The sequence below is a fragment of the Scardinius erythrophthalmus genome, assembly GCF_964197995.2.
Source record: "Scardinius erythrophthalmus genome assembly, chromosome: 24".
NCBI lineage: Eukaryota > Metazoa > Chordata > Actinopteri > Cypriniformes > Leuciscidae > Scardinius > Scardinius erythrophthalmus.
In genome coordinates this window covers 25,316,363-25,334,493 of record NC_138244.1, presented here as the reverse complement: position 1 = coordinate 25,334,493, position 18,131 = coordinate 25,316,363, and the positions used below count along the sequence as shown (strand labels likewise).

At 49.7% G+C, this 18,131-nt stretch overlaps 1 protein-coding gene across 1 annotated transcript in view; it reads right to left on the bottom strand.

Annotated features, from left to right (window-relative positions):
- slc17a6a (solute carrier family 17 member 6a) overlaps positions 1–18,131 on the bottom strand; it is a gene marked incomplete at both ends in the record, with an annotated part of 40,038 nt that overhangs the window by 10,044 nt on the left and 11,863 nt on the right. Inside the window, 3 exons of the mRNA XM_081356112.1 lie at positions 17,428–17,555; positions 17,707–17,817; positions 17,916–18,048. Of these exons, the coding sequence (XP_081212238.1) occupies positions 17,428–17,555; positions 17,707–17,817; positions 17,916–18,048 (372 nt within the window). The remainder of the gene's footprint in view (positions 1–17,427; positions 17,556–17,706; positions 17,818–17,915; positions 18,049–18,131) is intronic.

Here is an 18,131-nt window from a genome sequence, read left to right as displayed (position 1 = left end):
ACGCACCGCCCAGGCGTCTTGCTCTGCCTGCACCGCCCAGGCATCTTGCTCTGCCCCGCGCCCGCCCAGGCGTCCTGCTCTGCCGGCCCCGCCCGAGCTGCTCGCCCTGCCGGCGCCACCCCAGCGATCCGTCACGTCTGCCGATCCAGAGACTGTTCACGTCACGTCTGCCGATCCAGAGACTGTTCACGTCACGTCTGCCGAGCCTGTGTCTTCGGATAAGATGGCCGCCGCAGAGCCTGTGTCCCCTGACAAGATGGCCGCTGCCGAGCCTGTGTCTCCGGACAAGATGGCTGCCGTCGAGCCTGTGTCCCCTGACAAGATGGCCGCCGTCGAGCCTGTTCCTGAGCCTGAGCCGTTGGTGTCTGTTCCTGAGCCTGAGCCGGTGGTGTCTGTTCCTGAGCCTGAGCCGGTGGTGTCTGTTCCTGAGCCGGTGGTGGTCTGTTCCTGAGCCTGAGCCGTTGGTGTCTGTTCCTGAGCCTGAGCCGGTGGTGTCTGTTCCTGAGCCTGAGCCTGAGCCTGAGCCGGTGGTGTCTGTTCCTGAGCCTGAGCCTGAGCCGGTGGTGTCTGTTCCTGAGCCTGAGCCGGTGGTGTCTGTTCCTGAACCTGTTCCTGAGCCTGAGCCTGAGCCGGTGGTGTCTGTTCCTGAGCCTGAGCCAGTGGTGTCTGTTCCTGAACCTGAGCCGGTGGTGTCTGTTCCTGAACCTGAGCCGGTGGTGTCTGTTCCTGAGCCTCCACCGTGGCCGCCCGAGGGGTCTTCTCCGCCGTGGCCGCCCGTGGGGTCTTCTCCGCCATGGCCGCCCGAGGGGTCTTCTCCGCCGTGGCCGCCCGAGGGGTCGTCTCAGCCCTGGCTGCCTGCACGAACTTCTCTAGCCTGGCCGTCCGAGGGAGAATCTCCGTCCTGGCCGCCAGATGGACTGTCGTCTCCGCCCTGGCCGCCAGATGAACTGTCGTCTCCGTCCTGGCCGCCAGTTAAGCCATCACCCCCTGTCCTTGTTCCCCGCCATGGACCTGGCCCCCCATCCCTCCCCCTGATCCTTCACTGTTCTGCCTCCCGCCTTGGACTCTTGTTTTGTGTTGTAGTTTTTGTCGTCTTGTAGCGTCTGGTAGCCGCTCCGTAGAGGGGGGGTTATGTCACGGTGTCAGGTTGTGTTCTCCAGGTGTCCACTAGATGTCCTCCTTCCTCACGGTGTCTGTCACATTTTGGAACTACATTCCCCACGATCCTTGTCTCATCATTGCACTCAGCTGTCCCTTACCACTGATCATTGCACTCAGCCATTTCCCCATTATCATTGTCGATTCCCTGTGTATATAACCCTGTCTGTTTTAGTGTGTGTCACGGAGTCCTTGTTTGTATCACACCACTTCCGAGTTCTGTTCTTGCCATTTGTTTTGTTCCTGTTTATGTTTGGATTGCTCTATTGGATATTGACCTTTGCCTGGACTGTTTATGAGATTGGATTACCCTAACATTAAAGTAACACATACTGCATATTGGATCTACCTTTCTTCTGTTCTTGTGTGGATCGTGACAGACGAGGACCGGTTGCTTGAATTTTGGGAGAGACAGGCACCCACCTTCCCGCGGCTTCGTGCATTTGTAAGGAGGATCCTCTGCGTTCCAGCATCAAGTGCAGCCAGTGAGCGCACATTCAGCTCCGCAGGTCGTGTCATAGAGGCGAGAAGAAACCGTCTCAACCCAGGGACGGTTGATTCAATATTATTTCTACACAGCACGAGGAAAGCTAAAAATAAGTAGGCTAATCTTCTGTTTTAGGCCACCAACGGCACCTTATAGCCCTTTTAAGCCCAAGTTAGGCTTACTGTATCTGATTTAGGTTCCTGTGTTAGTTTTATGGATATATTTGTGTAGGCTAAACAATGCAGCCTATTTTATTTTCTCATACAAATGCATATTTTGCGTTTATCTTGTATTAGGCTACTTTTTTTTTTACCAACAAGTGGCACCCTTTAGCATTCTTTTTAAGCCCAGGTTAAGTTTACTGTGTGTTTCAGTTTTACTTTCTTGGGTATTTGTGAACATTTATTTATGGATATTGTAGCCTCAGTCTTTGGCTTAGCCTACCTGTTTTTGTTAGTCTAAAATGCGTTAATAAAGACTTTATTAACATATTCTATGCCTGCATTTTGTGCTTGTGAGAGCTTCAATTGGGCATCCACGTGGCGAAATATCCTAAGCCTACTAATACAAGTGGGAAATCCTTATTTGCCTTTTGAATGTTGAGCGTTATTAACTTTTGAATAAATGCTGACGCGGGACAAAATGCCAGATTTCCCAACACGTTGAACTGAGCAATGTCATTGTACCATTTTAATAGGCGACTTTTAAACGCATATAGCTCAGTAATGTCGGTTTTATGTATTTTCTGAGAGGGGGCGGGATTTTTGTTGGGAAAGTCGGGGGAGAGACGCACACTTCGATTAGACTGGATAAACACATGCAGCATCTTAATTGTTAAGAAAATGAAACGAAATAAATTAATAAATCAAGCCTTTATTACATAACACTAGGCTATATCATACAGCATTCAGAAAAAGAACAGTTTGCGCTCCTAAGGGCTTTCAAACTTTTCCAAAAGTGGGCCTTCTCTCAGTTGACCTGCTGATGAATTCTTCAAGCAGGGTCGAAACATAAACATCGCATTCATCAATAATATGCATCTAGACAGCTGAAATGGAAAATGATGGGCCACCTCAAGAACTGCCTGCTCTCGCCGCTGCACCTCTGAGCGCACCATGTCAGGGCCTGAAACATTTCTCTCCTCCACAGGCTGGATTAATGGATATTATAGGCCAGGGAGGCTGGGGGGGCGTATGGGAGGGGGGACAGCCGCACCCCTAGTTCCTACGTCTATGGCCCAATGACGCTACGATGAGCATTTACTACTTTTAAAAAATGCGGGTCAAGAAGCGGGTCGGGTACAATATTAAAAAAAAAAATAATTGCGTTCCGAGTTGCGGGTGGGTTAGTTGAAAACATTGGTTGGGTGCGGGTTGTTTATACATTGACCCGCGCATCACTGGTGTAAGTGAGTGTGTTTTGTCGTTTAAAAACCTTTATAAATAAACTTGATCTTGATCTATAACGTGAGATGGGCGCCGCCATTTTTGTTTGCGCCGCAGTTCAGAGAGTCCTGTCAGTCGGATTTACAGCATGGAAATTCATCAGTTTCTCCCGAAATACATGTAAGAAAGTGGCCGGTGAACTGGGAAAAGGAATACACCTAGGATGACTTGAGGGTGAGTAAATCATGGGGTACATTTTTGGGTGAACTATCTCTGTAACTTAATTTTTTTTTACATAACTAATTACCTAAATTTGAGTTTTGGGTTTACAGTGTAAGGCATATTATTGAGAGATATAGAGAATGTCCCAGGAGCGCTGTCTACATAGACAGGAACTTAACCCTCTGGGGTCTGGGGTGTTTTTGGGGTCCTTGAGATGTTCTGACATGCCCTGACATTTGTGCTTTTTTCAGTTGCTTATAAACATATCAATGGCAAAAAAAAAATTACACTCTATTTAGCACAAACAGGACTACCATGATATGTGAGCCACATGTATGTACATGTTTTCATTTTTGAGAGAATAATGTTTATGCATGGTTATGAAAAAACTAAAAATGAAAGTTTCTGAAATAAGGCCACAAAACACATACTAAATATATTTCAATAAGACTTTTGACTAATGGATGTCATGGCCTAGAGTTTTTTCTTCAAAATGAAATGAAATGAAAATCATCCTGCCTAATCATTCACATAAAACGATACATTGATTTAAGTTTTGCAAAACACTTTTAGTTTGGAAAGGCAATATGCGGATGGGGCGTAAATGATCATGCATATTTAGTAGTTCACACCTGATTAGACAATGCCCCTGCATACATAATGAGCCATTCATTCAGGTGTGTCACCTATAGCTAACTTAAATATACAAGCTTCATAAAAATGATCATTCTAGAAGAAAATTTCAGATGGCATTTAGAGGCTTTTGCATCTGAACTCTTCATACACACACACACACACACACACACACACACACACACACACACACATATATATATATATATATATATATATATATATATATATATATATATATGCATACACACACACACACATATATATATATATATATATATATATATATATATATATATATATATATATATATACACAAATATTTTATATAAAGTTAATTCTCATTCTGTATTTTCAGTTTTGGAATATTTATCCTCTCCCCAAATTTGTTACTAATAAAACACAATACAAATTATTTAAAGAAAAAAATTATATTTACCTTTTAATAGTTTGTTTACATCTACCTTGTAAATATATTTTTTTTATTAAAAAGGTTACAATTACAACAACAATTCAAGTGTAATATTACAGTATATTCTACAGTAAAAACTGTACCCAAATCTAGTCAACAAAATGTTGTCTTTCATATTTCGCCTGACTGTAACGTTGTCTTTATGAAATATTAGGGCATATAAATGTTAATTTGCAGTTTAACACGTTGCTTATACAAATAGCCTACATTTTATTTCAACATATTTCAGTCGATTTTTACTCATCTCAGTATAGCAATACAGTTTGCTAAAACATCATCATTCATTCACACACGCGATTTAAATTTAAACTGTCTTTTGCGAGCTGTGGTAAACAGTAAACGCGCATCTCTGCCGTTCATTCATTCATAAACAGAAACCCGATTCACGTGAGAAGGAAAAAAACTTACTACTGTATTCCTCAGCTCGCTCCTCGATATACCCGCACTTCTGAGGTACATTTTCCATTATTATTATTCCTCACAGCGCTGCGAGACGGTGTAAACAAGTAATGATCTGAATAAACTTGTGTTTCTCGAGCTGATATGGGGGCGTTCACAGGATTGCGCGGATTGCCTCAGCCATTTGCGTTTGAATAGCGTGCGCTCTCCGTGGGCGGAGTCACATTACATTTGAATCAGCTGTAATGAGCTTGACTGGAATCGCTCTCTTTTAATACAGATTTCACAAGATGAGAATTTTTGTTTTTTATATAAATTACTTAATTTAAAAGAAGATAATTCAAGCTTCATGCCTGTGTGTCTGTATGCCTGTTTGACTGAGTATTCGCTGAGTTATTGTTCATTTTCGGACGCGTTTCAGAATGCACTACACTGACAGAGAGAAGGCAGAACTCGCATCACGTTTATTTTTCTTTATTTAGCAAAAAGCACAACACTTTGTTTTTATTGTGAGTATACACAAAAATAATACACATTTAACAGAATCGATTGATGTATGAAACTCCTATGGAAAATCAAAGTCAACAGAGTATTTATGAGTTTCTTTTACACTGATAAAAAAAAAGCGAGCTGGTATCGCCGGCGATATCGCCGACCTCAGGGGGTTAAGCTCAACTGATTGCAAAGGCTCAAAGGGAGCTCTCTGCAGGACAGATAAGACTACTGCGAGGTCCCAAGAGGGTACGAGGGGAGAGCAAGGAGGATTTAATCTCCTGGCTCCCCTCAGGAACCTGATGACCAGGTCGTGCTGACCCACTTTTTTAGAATCCAGGAGGTCGTGGTGAGCTGAGATAGCAGCCACGTAAACCTAGTGGGTGGAAGGTGACAGCCTTCGTTCCAACCCTTCTTGGAGGAAGGAGAGCACGGACCCAATCGGGCATTTTCTGGGGTCTTCTCGGCGAGAAGAGCACCAGGTGACGAAGACGTTCCACTTCAACGCATAGGCGTGTCAAGTAGACAAGGCGCTAGCGGAAGTGATGGTAGCCACAACATGTGGTGGTAGTGTACTCAAACCTGCCTCGTCCCGTCTGTAAGCCACACATGTAGGTTCCATAGATCGGGACGAGGGTGCCAGAGGGTGCCCCGTCTCTGAGAAAGGAGGTCCTTCCTCAGAGGAATTGGCCAGGGAGGGGCTGTCACACGGAGTACTAGTTCAGAGAACCAGGTCCGGCTGGGCCTGTGAGGCGCAACCAAAATGACCTGCTCCTCGTCCTCCCTGATCTTGCACAGTGTCTGTGCAAGAAGGCTCACTGGGGGAAACGCATACTTGCGAAGGCCCAGCGGCCAGCTGTGCGCCAGTGCATTCATGCCGAGGGTCCCCTTGGTCAGGGAGTAAAACAGGCGGCAATGGGAAGAGTTGTGGGAGGCAAACAGATCTACCTGTTGGTCGCCGAACTGTTCCCAAATCAGCTGAACCGACTGGGGAGTCTCCATTCCCCCGGAAGTGGCTGAGACCGTGAGAGCTCGTAGGCTGCACGGTTCAGTTCTCCCAGAATGTGAACGGGACCTCAGACGCTTTTGACTCCATAAGAGGAGATGGCGGGCGAGTTGCGACATACGGCGGGAGCGTAGACCACCTTGTCGATTGATGTACGCTACTGTGGCCATATTGTCTGTCCGGACTAGTACGTGTTGGCCCTTGAGTAACGCCAGGAAGCACTGCAGAGCGAACCGTACTGCCAGTAACTCGAGGCAATTGACATGCAGGAGGCGCTGGGGTCCTGTCCAGGAGCCCGCTGCGGAAGCCATATGCCCCAGGACCCTCTGAAATGACTTCAGTGGAACCGCACTCTTCCCCTCGAATTGTCTCAGGCAAGTCAGCAGTGACTGCGCGCTCGCTCGTAAGCTGTGCATACATGGTGACCGAGTCGATTTCCATACCGAGAAAAGAGATCCTCTGCACAGGGGAGAGTTTGTTCTTTTCCCAGTTGACCTGAAGGCCCAAGCGGGCTATGTGCCAGAGCACTAGGTCCCTGTGTTCGCAAACCTCGGTTCAAGGCGTGCAGGTCAAGGATTGGCCGTAACCCACCGGTTTTCTTCGGTACAATGAAGTAGGGGCTGTAGAACCCGGACTTAATTTCGGCTGGAGGGACAATCTTGACCGCACCTTTCGCCAGTAAGGTAGCGACCTCCGCACGCATGGCAGGGGCAACCATAGTGTAGCGGACTCCCCGGAAGCAGGGAGGAGATTGTGCGAACTGAATTGCATAGCCGAGCCTGATGGTTCTCGATGATGTTGGGAAGTTATAGCCAGGCTCCCAAGAACTGAACCAGCGAGGTCATGCAAACCACAGACGTACCCTCGGCGGGGCAGCGAGGCGGTATGACTGGCCAGGACGTGAGAGGTGGACCATTCCGGTGTGGGGGCACGGTCATAAGCCGTGTCCTGACAGGGGAGACCAGGGAAGGACGTGCGTTCCACTGGGGCCTGCTCTGACAGGGTTCTGGCAACAGAAGGGGACGAGAGTAACGAGACTCGTAAGCAGCGTCCGCGCGCTCTGGGGGCTCACAGATGGGGAAGTCAGTTCTGTCTTTAACCACATTAGGGGGCTGCTGGCCAGCGGCAGGAGAACAAAAGATTCTCCCCCGGCCCTCCACCAGGGGAAGGAGTGGCCCTGCTACCACCTCCTCTACAGAACTGAAGCCCATCTCTGAGCTGTCCGCGTCAGGAGCGCCGCTTTGCCTGGCGTTTAGCATGCTGCGGGCTGGAGCGGACTGGGGCGCCTTTCTGCGACCACCTCCACGGCGCGGCCCGGGTGGAGGCTGCTGCTGGGGCCGAGCGGGAGGGGCGGGAGTCGCAGAAGGGCACCCTCTGCGGCGAACAGACTGAGGTAACTGTGCCAGCGGCTGGGTGGAGGCAGCAGCTGGCTGCCAGGGCAGTATGTGCTTAATGGCCTCAGTGTGTTTCTGGGCGGCCGAGAACTGTTGGGCGAAGTCCTCGACTGCGCTGCCGAAAAGGCCAGCCTGGGATATGGGAGAGTCAAGGAAACGGGTTTGCTCGGACTCTCTTATATCGGCCAGGTTGAGCCATAGGTGTCTCTCTCCTGGACCACTGCTGTGGAAATCACCTGACCCAGGGAGCGTGCGGTCACCTTCGTCGCCCGGAGAGCGAGGTTGGTGGCGGCACTCAGCTCATCGTAGAGCCCTGGGTCAGCTCTACCCCCATGCATGTCCTTGAGCTTCCTGGCCTGGTAGACCTGAAGGATGGCCATGGCATGCAGTGAGGCGGCGGCTTGCCCCGCAGCTCTGTATGATTTCGCCACCATGGTAGACAAAAACCTACAGGCCTTGGAGGGGTGCTTAGGATCACCACGCCACATCAAAGCACTCTGAGGACACAGTTGCATCGCAACAGAGCGTTTGACAGGGATAATCCCAGTGTAACCTTTAGCCGCGGCCCCATCAAGGGTAGAGAAGGCGGAGGAGGTCGCCGAATGATCGCAGGAAGACAAGGGGGACTTCCAGGATCTTGTGACCTCCTCATGCACATCTGGGAAGAAAGGAACTGGGGGGGTGCACTGATGGGTGTCAGCGTGTGCAGCCCCCAAGAACCAATCATCCAACCGCAATGATTCACGGGTTGCGGTGCGCAAGAGGGGGGTGTGGCCCGAGGAAGCATCATCGGGGCATTGTTCCACACCGTAACCCTCAGGTCACCCTGGCCACCAGCCAAAGTATCGCCTCTCATGGAGGGGATAGATTGGGGTGTGGCAGAGGGGACTCTACCTCTAGTGAGGTCACGGAGTCTTGACCGCAGCACCGTGATTGTCATGTTCCCACAGTGAGAACATGATTCATCCGCGAACGTTGCCTTAGTGTGATCTAAGCCCAAACACGCAAGACAGCGCTCGTGCCCATCAGAAGACAAAACGGAACGACCACACCCAGAAGTGCACGGGCGAGACATCTTTAAAAAGACGTGCCACATGCAAGCTCTTTTTGTGAGAGGAAGCTCAGCAGCTGTGCTGAAGCGCCCAGAGAGAAACACACACGCTGTTGCAGACCACTGCACAGATCAGCAGGTAGGTATGTGAAACTCGCTGGAAAACGCCATCACACCAACACAGACTGGAGAGCTGCTCATCTCGAAGAAACTTGAAGAAGACACTCAGAAACAGGCTTGCAGGAGTGAAGAGGACCTCTTGGCTCCGAAGCAAAAACATAACTGCATGTTGCCAGCATACTTCCTTATATACCCACGAGGTGGGGCGGAGTTACACTATGCAAATTTCACAGACCCATGGCATTTCCTTGCCATTGGCTCGTTTTGTAATACTCGAAGGTGACAGGCTTTCTAAGCAAAACCCCAATCGTCAGTCATTGACGTAACTCGGAGTGACTGAACAAAAGGGAACTGATATGTTTATCCATTTTATGTAAGTATACAACTGTGAACTGTCTGCTTTACTGTTATAAATATCATTGATTTATATTACAAGCTATTAGAATTTCATCTAACTTTTTGGCCATATAAATAACTGCACCAAATGCTCAGTTTGGGCCTTTTTTTTTGTTTTTATCCTCGAGTATGAGCTCCATATTCTTACTATATGAGCCATAAATGCCTGATGATACGATACTCAATAAAAAACACATGCAAACTTTTTGTTTATATATATATATATATATATATATATATATATATATATATATATATATATATATATATATTTATATATATACAGTGGGGAGAACAAGTATTTGATACACTGCCGATTTTGCAGGTTTTCCCACTTACAAAGCATGTAGAAGTCTGTAATTTTTATCATAGGTACTCTTCAACTGTGAGTGACGGAATCTAAAACAAAAATCCAGAAAATCACATTGTATGATTTTTAAGTAATTAATTAGCATTTTATTGCATGACATAAGTATTTGATACATCAGAAAAGCAGAACTTAATATTTGGTACAGAAACCTTTGTTTGCAATTACAGAGATCATACGTTTCTTGTAGTTCTTGACCAGGTTTGCACACACTGCAGCAGGGATTTTGGCCCACTCCTCCATACAGACTTTCTCCAGATCCTTCAGGTTTTGGGGCTGTCGCTGGGCAATACGGACTTTCAGCTCCCTCCAAAGATTTTCTATTGGGTTCAGGTCTGGAGACTGGCTAGGACACTCCAGGACCTTGAGATGCTTCTTACGGAGCCACTCCTTAGTTGCCCTGGCTGTGTGTTTCGGGTCGTTGTCACGCTGGAAGACCCAGCCACAAACCATCTTCAGTGCTCTTACTGAGGGAAGGAGGTTGTTGGCCAAGATCTCGCGATACATGGCCCCATCCATCCTCCCCTAAATACGGTGCAGTCGTCCTGTCCCCTTTGCAGAAAAGCATCCCCAAAGAATTTCCACCTCCATGCTTCACGGTTGGAATGGTGTTCTTGGGGTTGTACTCATCCTTCTTCTTCCTCCAAACACGGCGAGTGGAGTTAAGACCAAAAAGCTCTATTTTTGTCTCATCAGACCACATGACCTTCTCCCATTCCTCCTCTGGATCATCCAGATGGTCACTGGCAAACTTCAGACGGGCCTGGACATACGCTGGCTTGAGCAGGGGGACCTTACGTGCGCTGCAGGATTTTAATCCATGACGGCGTAGTGTGTTACTACTGGTTCTCTTACGAGAGTCCTCTCGTACTGCGTTTTATCAAAACGCTACGGGAAAAGTCTCTTTTCACGAAACACTGAAGCAAAAAATTATCCTTTAATTTTCATATATGTAAAACGCGTTGCGGCAGCAGCAGACAGCTATGGCGAGACGGCTTGCTCGCTCATTGGCTGCTCTGCGGCAACTGCTTAAGCCTATCGAGCGAGGCCTGGGATGACATCAGGCCAATGAGGGCGCTTCGCGCCCTCCTCGCCACTTCCCGCCGAAACGGGCGTGGCTTACCTCTATAAAAGGAGCTCGAGAAGGCTGACTCACTTGATTTTAATCTCTTCAGCGAAGCGCACGCATCGCTGGATCACGGAAGCAGCGTCGTTGAAGCAAGCACATCAGCGGGACGAGCCCTCGAAGCCGCTGGCCAACGCCGCCTTCTACAGCCGTACCTGCTGCGCTTTCCGACGCCTATATCCTTTTCATATTATTGCTTTTCTGTGTGTGTGTGTGTGTGTTCTTCGCAACACTCACCCCTAAGAGAGCTGCGTCTTTTTCAAGATGCCTTCCTGCGGCTCGTGCCGAGCCCCACTCACCGAGGGAGACAAGCACGTCATCTGTGTTTCCTGCCTGGGTGAGGACCATGCAGCGCTCGCGCTCGCTGACGGCGGATGCCCTCACTGCGAGCTTTTGCCGATGGTGACTCTGAGGACTCGCCTGGCATCCTTTTCCAAGCCTGCATTCACCGCCGCGATGCCGCGCCGTAAAAAGCGCCGCTCGCAGCGGGTCCCGGAACCCGCTCCAGCCCGACCAAGCTCGCCGGTTCGCCCGCCAGCTTCACCGGCCTCTCTCGAATCACTTCCTGATGCTCAGCGCCCGCAGTCTGCCGCCGCTTCATCAGAGGAAGTCGGTTCAGAGGCCGCGTCGGGGGAGAAGGATTCCTGCTCTCTGCTAGCTTCAGGCAGCGAGGATTGGGCGAGCTTTGAGGATCTCGCGCCTCCTGCCCGCAAGCCCTCAACGAGAGCCAACATTGAGACGGAGCTCATGCGGGTACTCGCACTGGCCGCGGCGAGCCTCGGCCTCGAGGGGTCTGCACCGGAGCCCCCCTCTCGAACCCGGCTGGATGGTAGTTTCCTCCCTGGTGAGCGCACTTCTCCGGAATCTAAGCCCGCTCCTTTTCTTCCTGAGTTACACGAAGAAGTTGCGAAGGCTTGGAACGCGCCCTACTCTGCGCGGACGCGCTCATCTGTGTCACCCGCATTTTCCTCTCTGGATAATGCCAGTGACCGAGGCTACCTCTCTCTTCCGCCGGTGGAACAGGCGATAGCGACCCACCTTTGCCCGCCCTCTGCTGGACGGCGGACTAAACCGGTGTTGCCTTCCAGAGCCTGCCGCATGACGTCGACGCTGCTCGCGCGAATCTTCTCCGCCGCTGGGCAGGCCGCGTCATCGCTACACACCATGGCTACGCTGCAGATTTACCAGGGTGATCTCCTCCGTAAGCTGGACGAGATGGGACCTGACGCTATCTGCATCGCGGATTTAAGGAGCGCTTCAGATCTCACGCTCCGAGCTACTAAAGCCGCCGCACAAGCCATGGGACGGTGTATGGCTTCCGCCACTGTCGCTGAGAGGCACTTATGGCTGACGCTCACGGAGATGGCCGATTCCGAGCGCACTGCGTTTCTCGATGCCCCGCTGTCTTCCACCGGCCTTTTTGGTTCTTCTCTCTCCGAGTTCGTGGAGAGATTTACCGAGGCCCAGAAAGCGTCTCAAGCCTTCAAGCACTTCCTACCGAAGCGCTCCGGTTCTGCAGCGGTTCGTGACAAACGGACCCCGCGGAGCTCTCAGCCTCAGCCCCCGCCTTCGGCCGCCTCTTCGCAGCGGCCACAACAGCGCAGCTCGAGGCCCCGCTCTCGGTCCAGCGCCCGGCGCCCCTCTTCGCGCGGGCCGCGATCGAGGGTTGTGGTAAAACCGGAAGTGCCGAAGAAGTCCTAGCAAGCCTGGGAAAGCGCAGGTGTGTGAGTCCCGTTGCGGCCGGCCTCCCACCCAAGCGCCCCGCTGTTTCAGTCCCAAGGTTTGCGACTGTTCCAGTGTTTTCTGCAGAGAGCAAGCCTGCACTGCCGCCCGCTTGCCTGCACACAAAAGCCGTTCTCACGGCTACCCAGATAAATCTCGAAAAGAGTGTATTTTCTGGTGTCCCGGCCACGGCCGATGGTGCTATAAATGTAGTCTCGATGCCCACTCCTCAGTGCCCATCACTACACATAAGCACAGCCCTACACGTAGGGCCCGCGCACATAAAATCGACTCAGGTCGGTTGCGCTTCCAGCATAGTGAGAGTGCCCACTTCCCAGTGCCCACGAACACTATGTCTAACACATCACAGGCTCTCTGTAAAAACGAGAACTGTGAGCGCGCGCTCTGCTCAGGCAGACGCCGCGCCCAAAGCAGTAAATGCCCACTCCCAGCCCACATCTACTCGCTCACATGGGTCCTATGAGACTTTCTCAGTCCTCCCTCACTCAGCTAAGCACTGTAGTAAGGTCGAGGACGAGCGTCTCGCCCGCTGTATTAAGCGCGCGCCCCGCCTCAAATGCCACAGGCATAACGCCTATGTTTGTATCCCCCGAAGCACCTCTGTCGCACGGCGATCAGAGTGCGCTCCGTATCCAGCCCCTAGCCAGCCATGCAGAAGCATGGGCAGCGCTCCCAGGGGTTTCGGACTGGGTGCTAGGCATTATAAAGAGAGGCTTCTCGCTACAGTTTTGTCGACGCCCTCCCCGCTTCATAGCGCGCGTCGAAACTACGGTCTCGTTGGAAGTAGCTCACCTACTTCGAGCCGAAATATCAAAACTGATAAGCAAAGGGGCGATAGAGCGCGTTCCCCCAGCTCTAAGCGAAGGGGGGCTATACAGCAGATACTTTCTAGTCCCCAAAAAGGACGGCGGTATCAGACCCATACTGGATCTAAGACGGTTGAACAGAGCATTGGTGAAACGCAGTTTCAAAATGCTCACAACCAGCAAAATTCTCGCGCATGTTCGCCGAGAAGACTGGTTCATGTCAATAGATCTGAAGGACGCGTATTTTCAAATACAAATAGCGTCACACCACAGGCGATACTTGAGATTCGCCTTCGAGGGTCAGACATACCAGTATACAGTCCTGCCATTCGGCTTGTCCCTAGCACCCCGTACATTTACGAAATGCATGGACGCAGCGCTCGCTCCTCTCAGACTCAGAGGCATGCGAGTGCTGAACTATTTGGACGACTGGTTGATCCTAGCTCAATCACGATCACAGCTCGTGGAGCACAGAACCATTTTACTCGATCACCTCGAGAATCTTGGTATCACAGTCAACTGGACAAAGAGTTCATTGAACCCCAGTCAAACGATTTTGTTTCTGGGCGTCATTCTGGACTCACAGTCTATGACAGCGCGGCTGTCACCACAGCGCGTGTTGATCATTCAGCGCGCGGCGAGGTCTTTCCGCCGCGGCGCTGTCACCCCGCTCAGGAAGTTTCAAAAGATGCTGGGTCTCATGGCTTCAGCATCGTCAGTTCTCCGGCTGGGCTTGCTCCGCATGCGCCCGCTGCAGTTCTGGTTGAAAACGCGGGTACCGCGCAGAGCGTGGGCGACCGGTCGATTACGCCTCAAGGTCGATCAGAGCTGTGTTTCAGCCCTGGCGCCTTGGACGGCGGACGACTGGTACCAATCAGGTGTAAGCCTGGGGACTTCCTCGAGAGTGAGGATGGTGTCGACAGACGCATCCACCTCGGGATGGGGAGCTCTGCTCGAGGGCAGACCGTTCTTCGGCCTGTGGTCGGAACGAGAAAAGCTCCTACACATAAACTGCCTAGAAATGCTGGCAGTGCACAACGCGATGACACGTTTTTGTCCCCGCATCAAGGACGAACACGTCATAGTCCGTTCGGACAACATGGCTGTGGTGTCCTACATAAATCGCCAGGGCGGTCTGAAATCCATATCCCTGTACAGGCTGGCGAAACGCCTCCTACTATGGGCTCAGCACAACTTACGCTCGCTGAGAGCAGTGCATGTACCTGGGCTTCAGAAAGGCCGCGCTGCCCGTTATACGCTTTTCCCCCCGTCTCCCTCCTGCCACAGGTGCTGGAACGGGTCAGGGAAACGAAATGCCCAGTCCTGCTTGTAGCTCCGTTCTGGGAGAACCAAACATGGTTCCCAGTTCTGATGCAGTTGGCAGATATCGCTCCATGGCCGCTGCCGTTGAGGAGAGATCTCCTCTCGCAGGCCGGGGGCTCGATTTGGCACCCACACCCGGAACTGTGGTCCCTTCATGTGTGGGTGCTCAACGGATACCCGTTGGTCTCACAGAGGGAGTCGTGAATACCATCACTCAGGCTAGAGCACCGTCGACACGGCGGCTTTATGCTTCGAAGTGGTCGGTTTTCTCCGGCTGGTGTGCAGCTCGGAGCATTTCACCCCTCGAATGTGAGGTAACGGAGGTTCTCTCCTTCCTACAAGAGCTGTTGGATAAGGGCAGATCCCCTTCCACGCTCAAAGTGTATGTGGCGGCTATTTCAGCGTTCTTTGGTTCAACGCTGGGTCAGTCGCTGGGAAGGAATGATTTAGTCATCCGCTTCCTCAGGGGAGCTAGGAGACTGAATCCACCCAGACCTCCTTCAGTTCCTTTGTGGGACCTTTCTACGGTCCTAGCGGCCATGAAAGGTGCCCCTTTCGAGCCTATCCAGTCTATTAGCCTCAAACATTTGTCTTTCAAAACAGTGTTTTTGATGGCTCTCGCTTCAGTGAAGCGCATAGGCGACCTGCACGCGCTCTCTGTGAGCCCGGCGTGCTTGGAGTTTGGTCCTAATGACTCTAAAGTCATACTCAAACCTAAGCATGGCTATGTGCCGAAATCCCTCAACACGCCTTTTCGGGCTCAGGTTATATCCCTGGCTGCCCTGCCGGCATCGAGTGAGGAAGGGGACTCGAGTTTTCTTTGCCCTGTTAGGGCTTTAAGAGCTTATATGTCCCGCTCTGCTGTCTTCAGACAGACAGAGCAGCTCTTTGTCTCGTTCAGCGGACGTTCCAAAGGAATGGCTGTTTCGAAACAAAGTCTATCCAGATGGATAGTTGACGCCATAGCGCTGGCTTATACTGCCAAGGGCATTCCATGCCCTTTGGGAGTCAGAGCGCACTCTACGAGAAGCGTTGCTTCTTCGTGGGCTTGGTCCAGCGGGATTTCCCTACAGGATATATGTACGGCGGCAGGTTGGGCCTCGCCGTCTACATTTATCAGGTTTTATAACCTAGAGGTTAACCTTTTGTCGGTGTAATCTGTTCAGCCGTCTAATCAGACCGCTGAAACCCATGCGCTATGCGCTACCGACTATCTTGGGCAGAACTGTGTAAGACCTACATTTTCCACATTAGTTCAGGTTCCCTACCCTGTCTATGTGATGATTATACTTGCGTCTGTGGACATGTTTTTCTACGACGCTAAAATTTAGGGATTTAAGGCTCTCACCCTTATTCCCTGACTCTGTGTGAGTCAATCTGGTGATTATGCACTGTATGCCTGAAAAAGCTTCCGGTGATCAGTGTTTTTATCCCAGCACGCACGGCGTTTTGCAAGGGGTTCCCGTAGCGTTTTGATAAAACGCAGTACGAGAGGACTCTCGTAAGAGAACGTACTCGGTTACTAACGTAACCTCGGTTCTCTCTAGAAGAGGGAACGAGTACTGCGTTCTCTGCCGTGCGTACGGTTCACTCTGGTTCGCTTCGGCGATCAAAATCAAGTGAGTCAGCCTTCTCGAGCTCCTTTTATAGAGGTAAGCCACGCCCGTTTCGGCGGGAAGTGGCGAGGAGGGCGCGAAGCGCCCTCATTGGCCTGATGTCATCCCAGGCCTCGCTCGATAGGCTTAAGCAGTTGCCGCAGAGCAGCCCATGAGCGAGCAAGCCGTCTCGCCATAGCTGTCTGCTGCTGCCGCAACGCGTTTTACATATATGAAAATTAAAGGATAATTTTTTGCTTCAGTGTTTCGTGAAAAGAGACTTTTCCCGTAGCGTTTTGATAAAACGCAGTACTCGTTCCCTCTTCTAGAGAGAACCGAGGTTACGTTAGTAACCGAGTACGTTTTCTTTGAGACTGTGGTCCCAGCTCTCTTCAGGTCATTGACCAGGTCCTGCCGTGTAGTTCTGGGCTGATCCCTCACCTTCCTCGTGATCATTGATGCCCACGAGGTGAGATCTTGCATGGTGCCCCAGACCGAGGGAGATTGGCCGTCATCTTGAACTTCTTCCATTTTCTAAAAATTGTGCCAACAGTTGTTGCCTTCTCACCAAGCTGCTTGCCTATAGTCCTGTAGCCCATCCCAGCCTTATGCTGGTCTACAATTTTATCCATGATGTCCTTACACAGCTCTCTGGTCTTGGCCATTGTGGAGAGGTTGGAGTCTGTTTGATTGAGTGTGTGGACAGGTGTCTTTTATACAGGTAACGAGTTCAAACAGGTGCAGTTAGTACAGGTAATGAGTGGAGAACAGGAGGGCTTCTTAAAGAAAAACTAACAGGTCTGTGAAAGCCGTAATTCTTACTGGTTGGTAGGTGATCAAATACTTATGTCATGCAATAAAATGCAAATTAATTATTTAAAAATCATACAATGTGATTTTCTGGATTTTTGTTTTAGATTCCGTCTCTCACAGTTGAAGTGTACCTATGATAACAATTACAGACCTCTACATGCTTTGTAAGTAGGAAAACCTGCAAAACCGGCAGTGTATCAAATACTTGTTCTCCCCACTGTATATATATATATATCAAATACTTGTTATAATATAATATAATATATATATATATATATATATATATATATATATATATATATATATATATATATATATATATATATATACAGTATGTATATATAGCCTAATGGTTCAATGTATATATATATGTATATATAGCCTAAAGGTTCATGATTAAATGAATAAAGAAAATCTGGATAATTTCAGGATTTCTCACCTTATTCTTGGTCATAGCTCCTACAATGAGAGGGCAGACCATTCCAGAAAGTGTGCCCACTCCATTAGAAATGCCCATCAGTATGCTGGCATACCTTGGCGCAATGTCCAAGTGGTTGACATTAAAACCTTAGAGAGGAGCCGGATTAAAAAAAAGAAATTCAGAAATATTGGGAGACATTTATTTTATATACATTTTTAAATCAAAATGGGATTTCAAAACTTGCAATGATGTCTATTACATGTCAGTGTGTGACAACAGAAATATAAAGCGTCTCACCTGATATAGCAAATCCGCTAAAACCAACGGCTAGCACCAGAAATGAGATGGCCACACCTTTACTGTGAGAGAAACCAACCACTAACAGCAGCGTGGCCTCCATTCCAAACCCTACAGCCACATGGGTGGGTTAAAGGTCATACCAACAAATATTTTGTATTAATTTCATAAAAGATACAAATAATGTAATCAAATATGGTCGCTCTCACCTCCGCAATTCATGATCTTCCTGACGGTGGTGGTGGTTAAGATGTTTTTTCTGCGCAGGTAGTCAGCCAGTTGGCCGCCAATTGGCACTATGATGGTCATAACCAGGTGGGGTAAAGCAGAGAGCATACCGACCTGACAACAGCCAAAGAAAACTTCAAAATGATGAAAATTGAAAAAATAACCTTTTACAAAAATACTCGTTCCAAACCCATGTG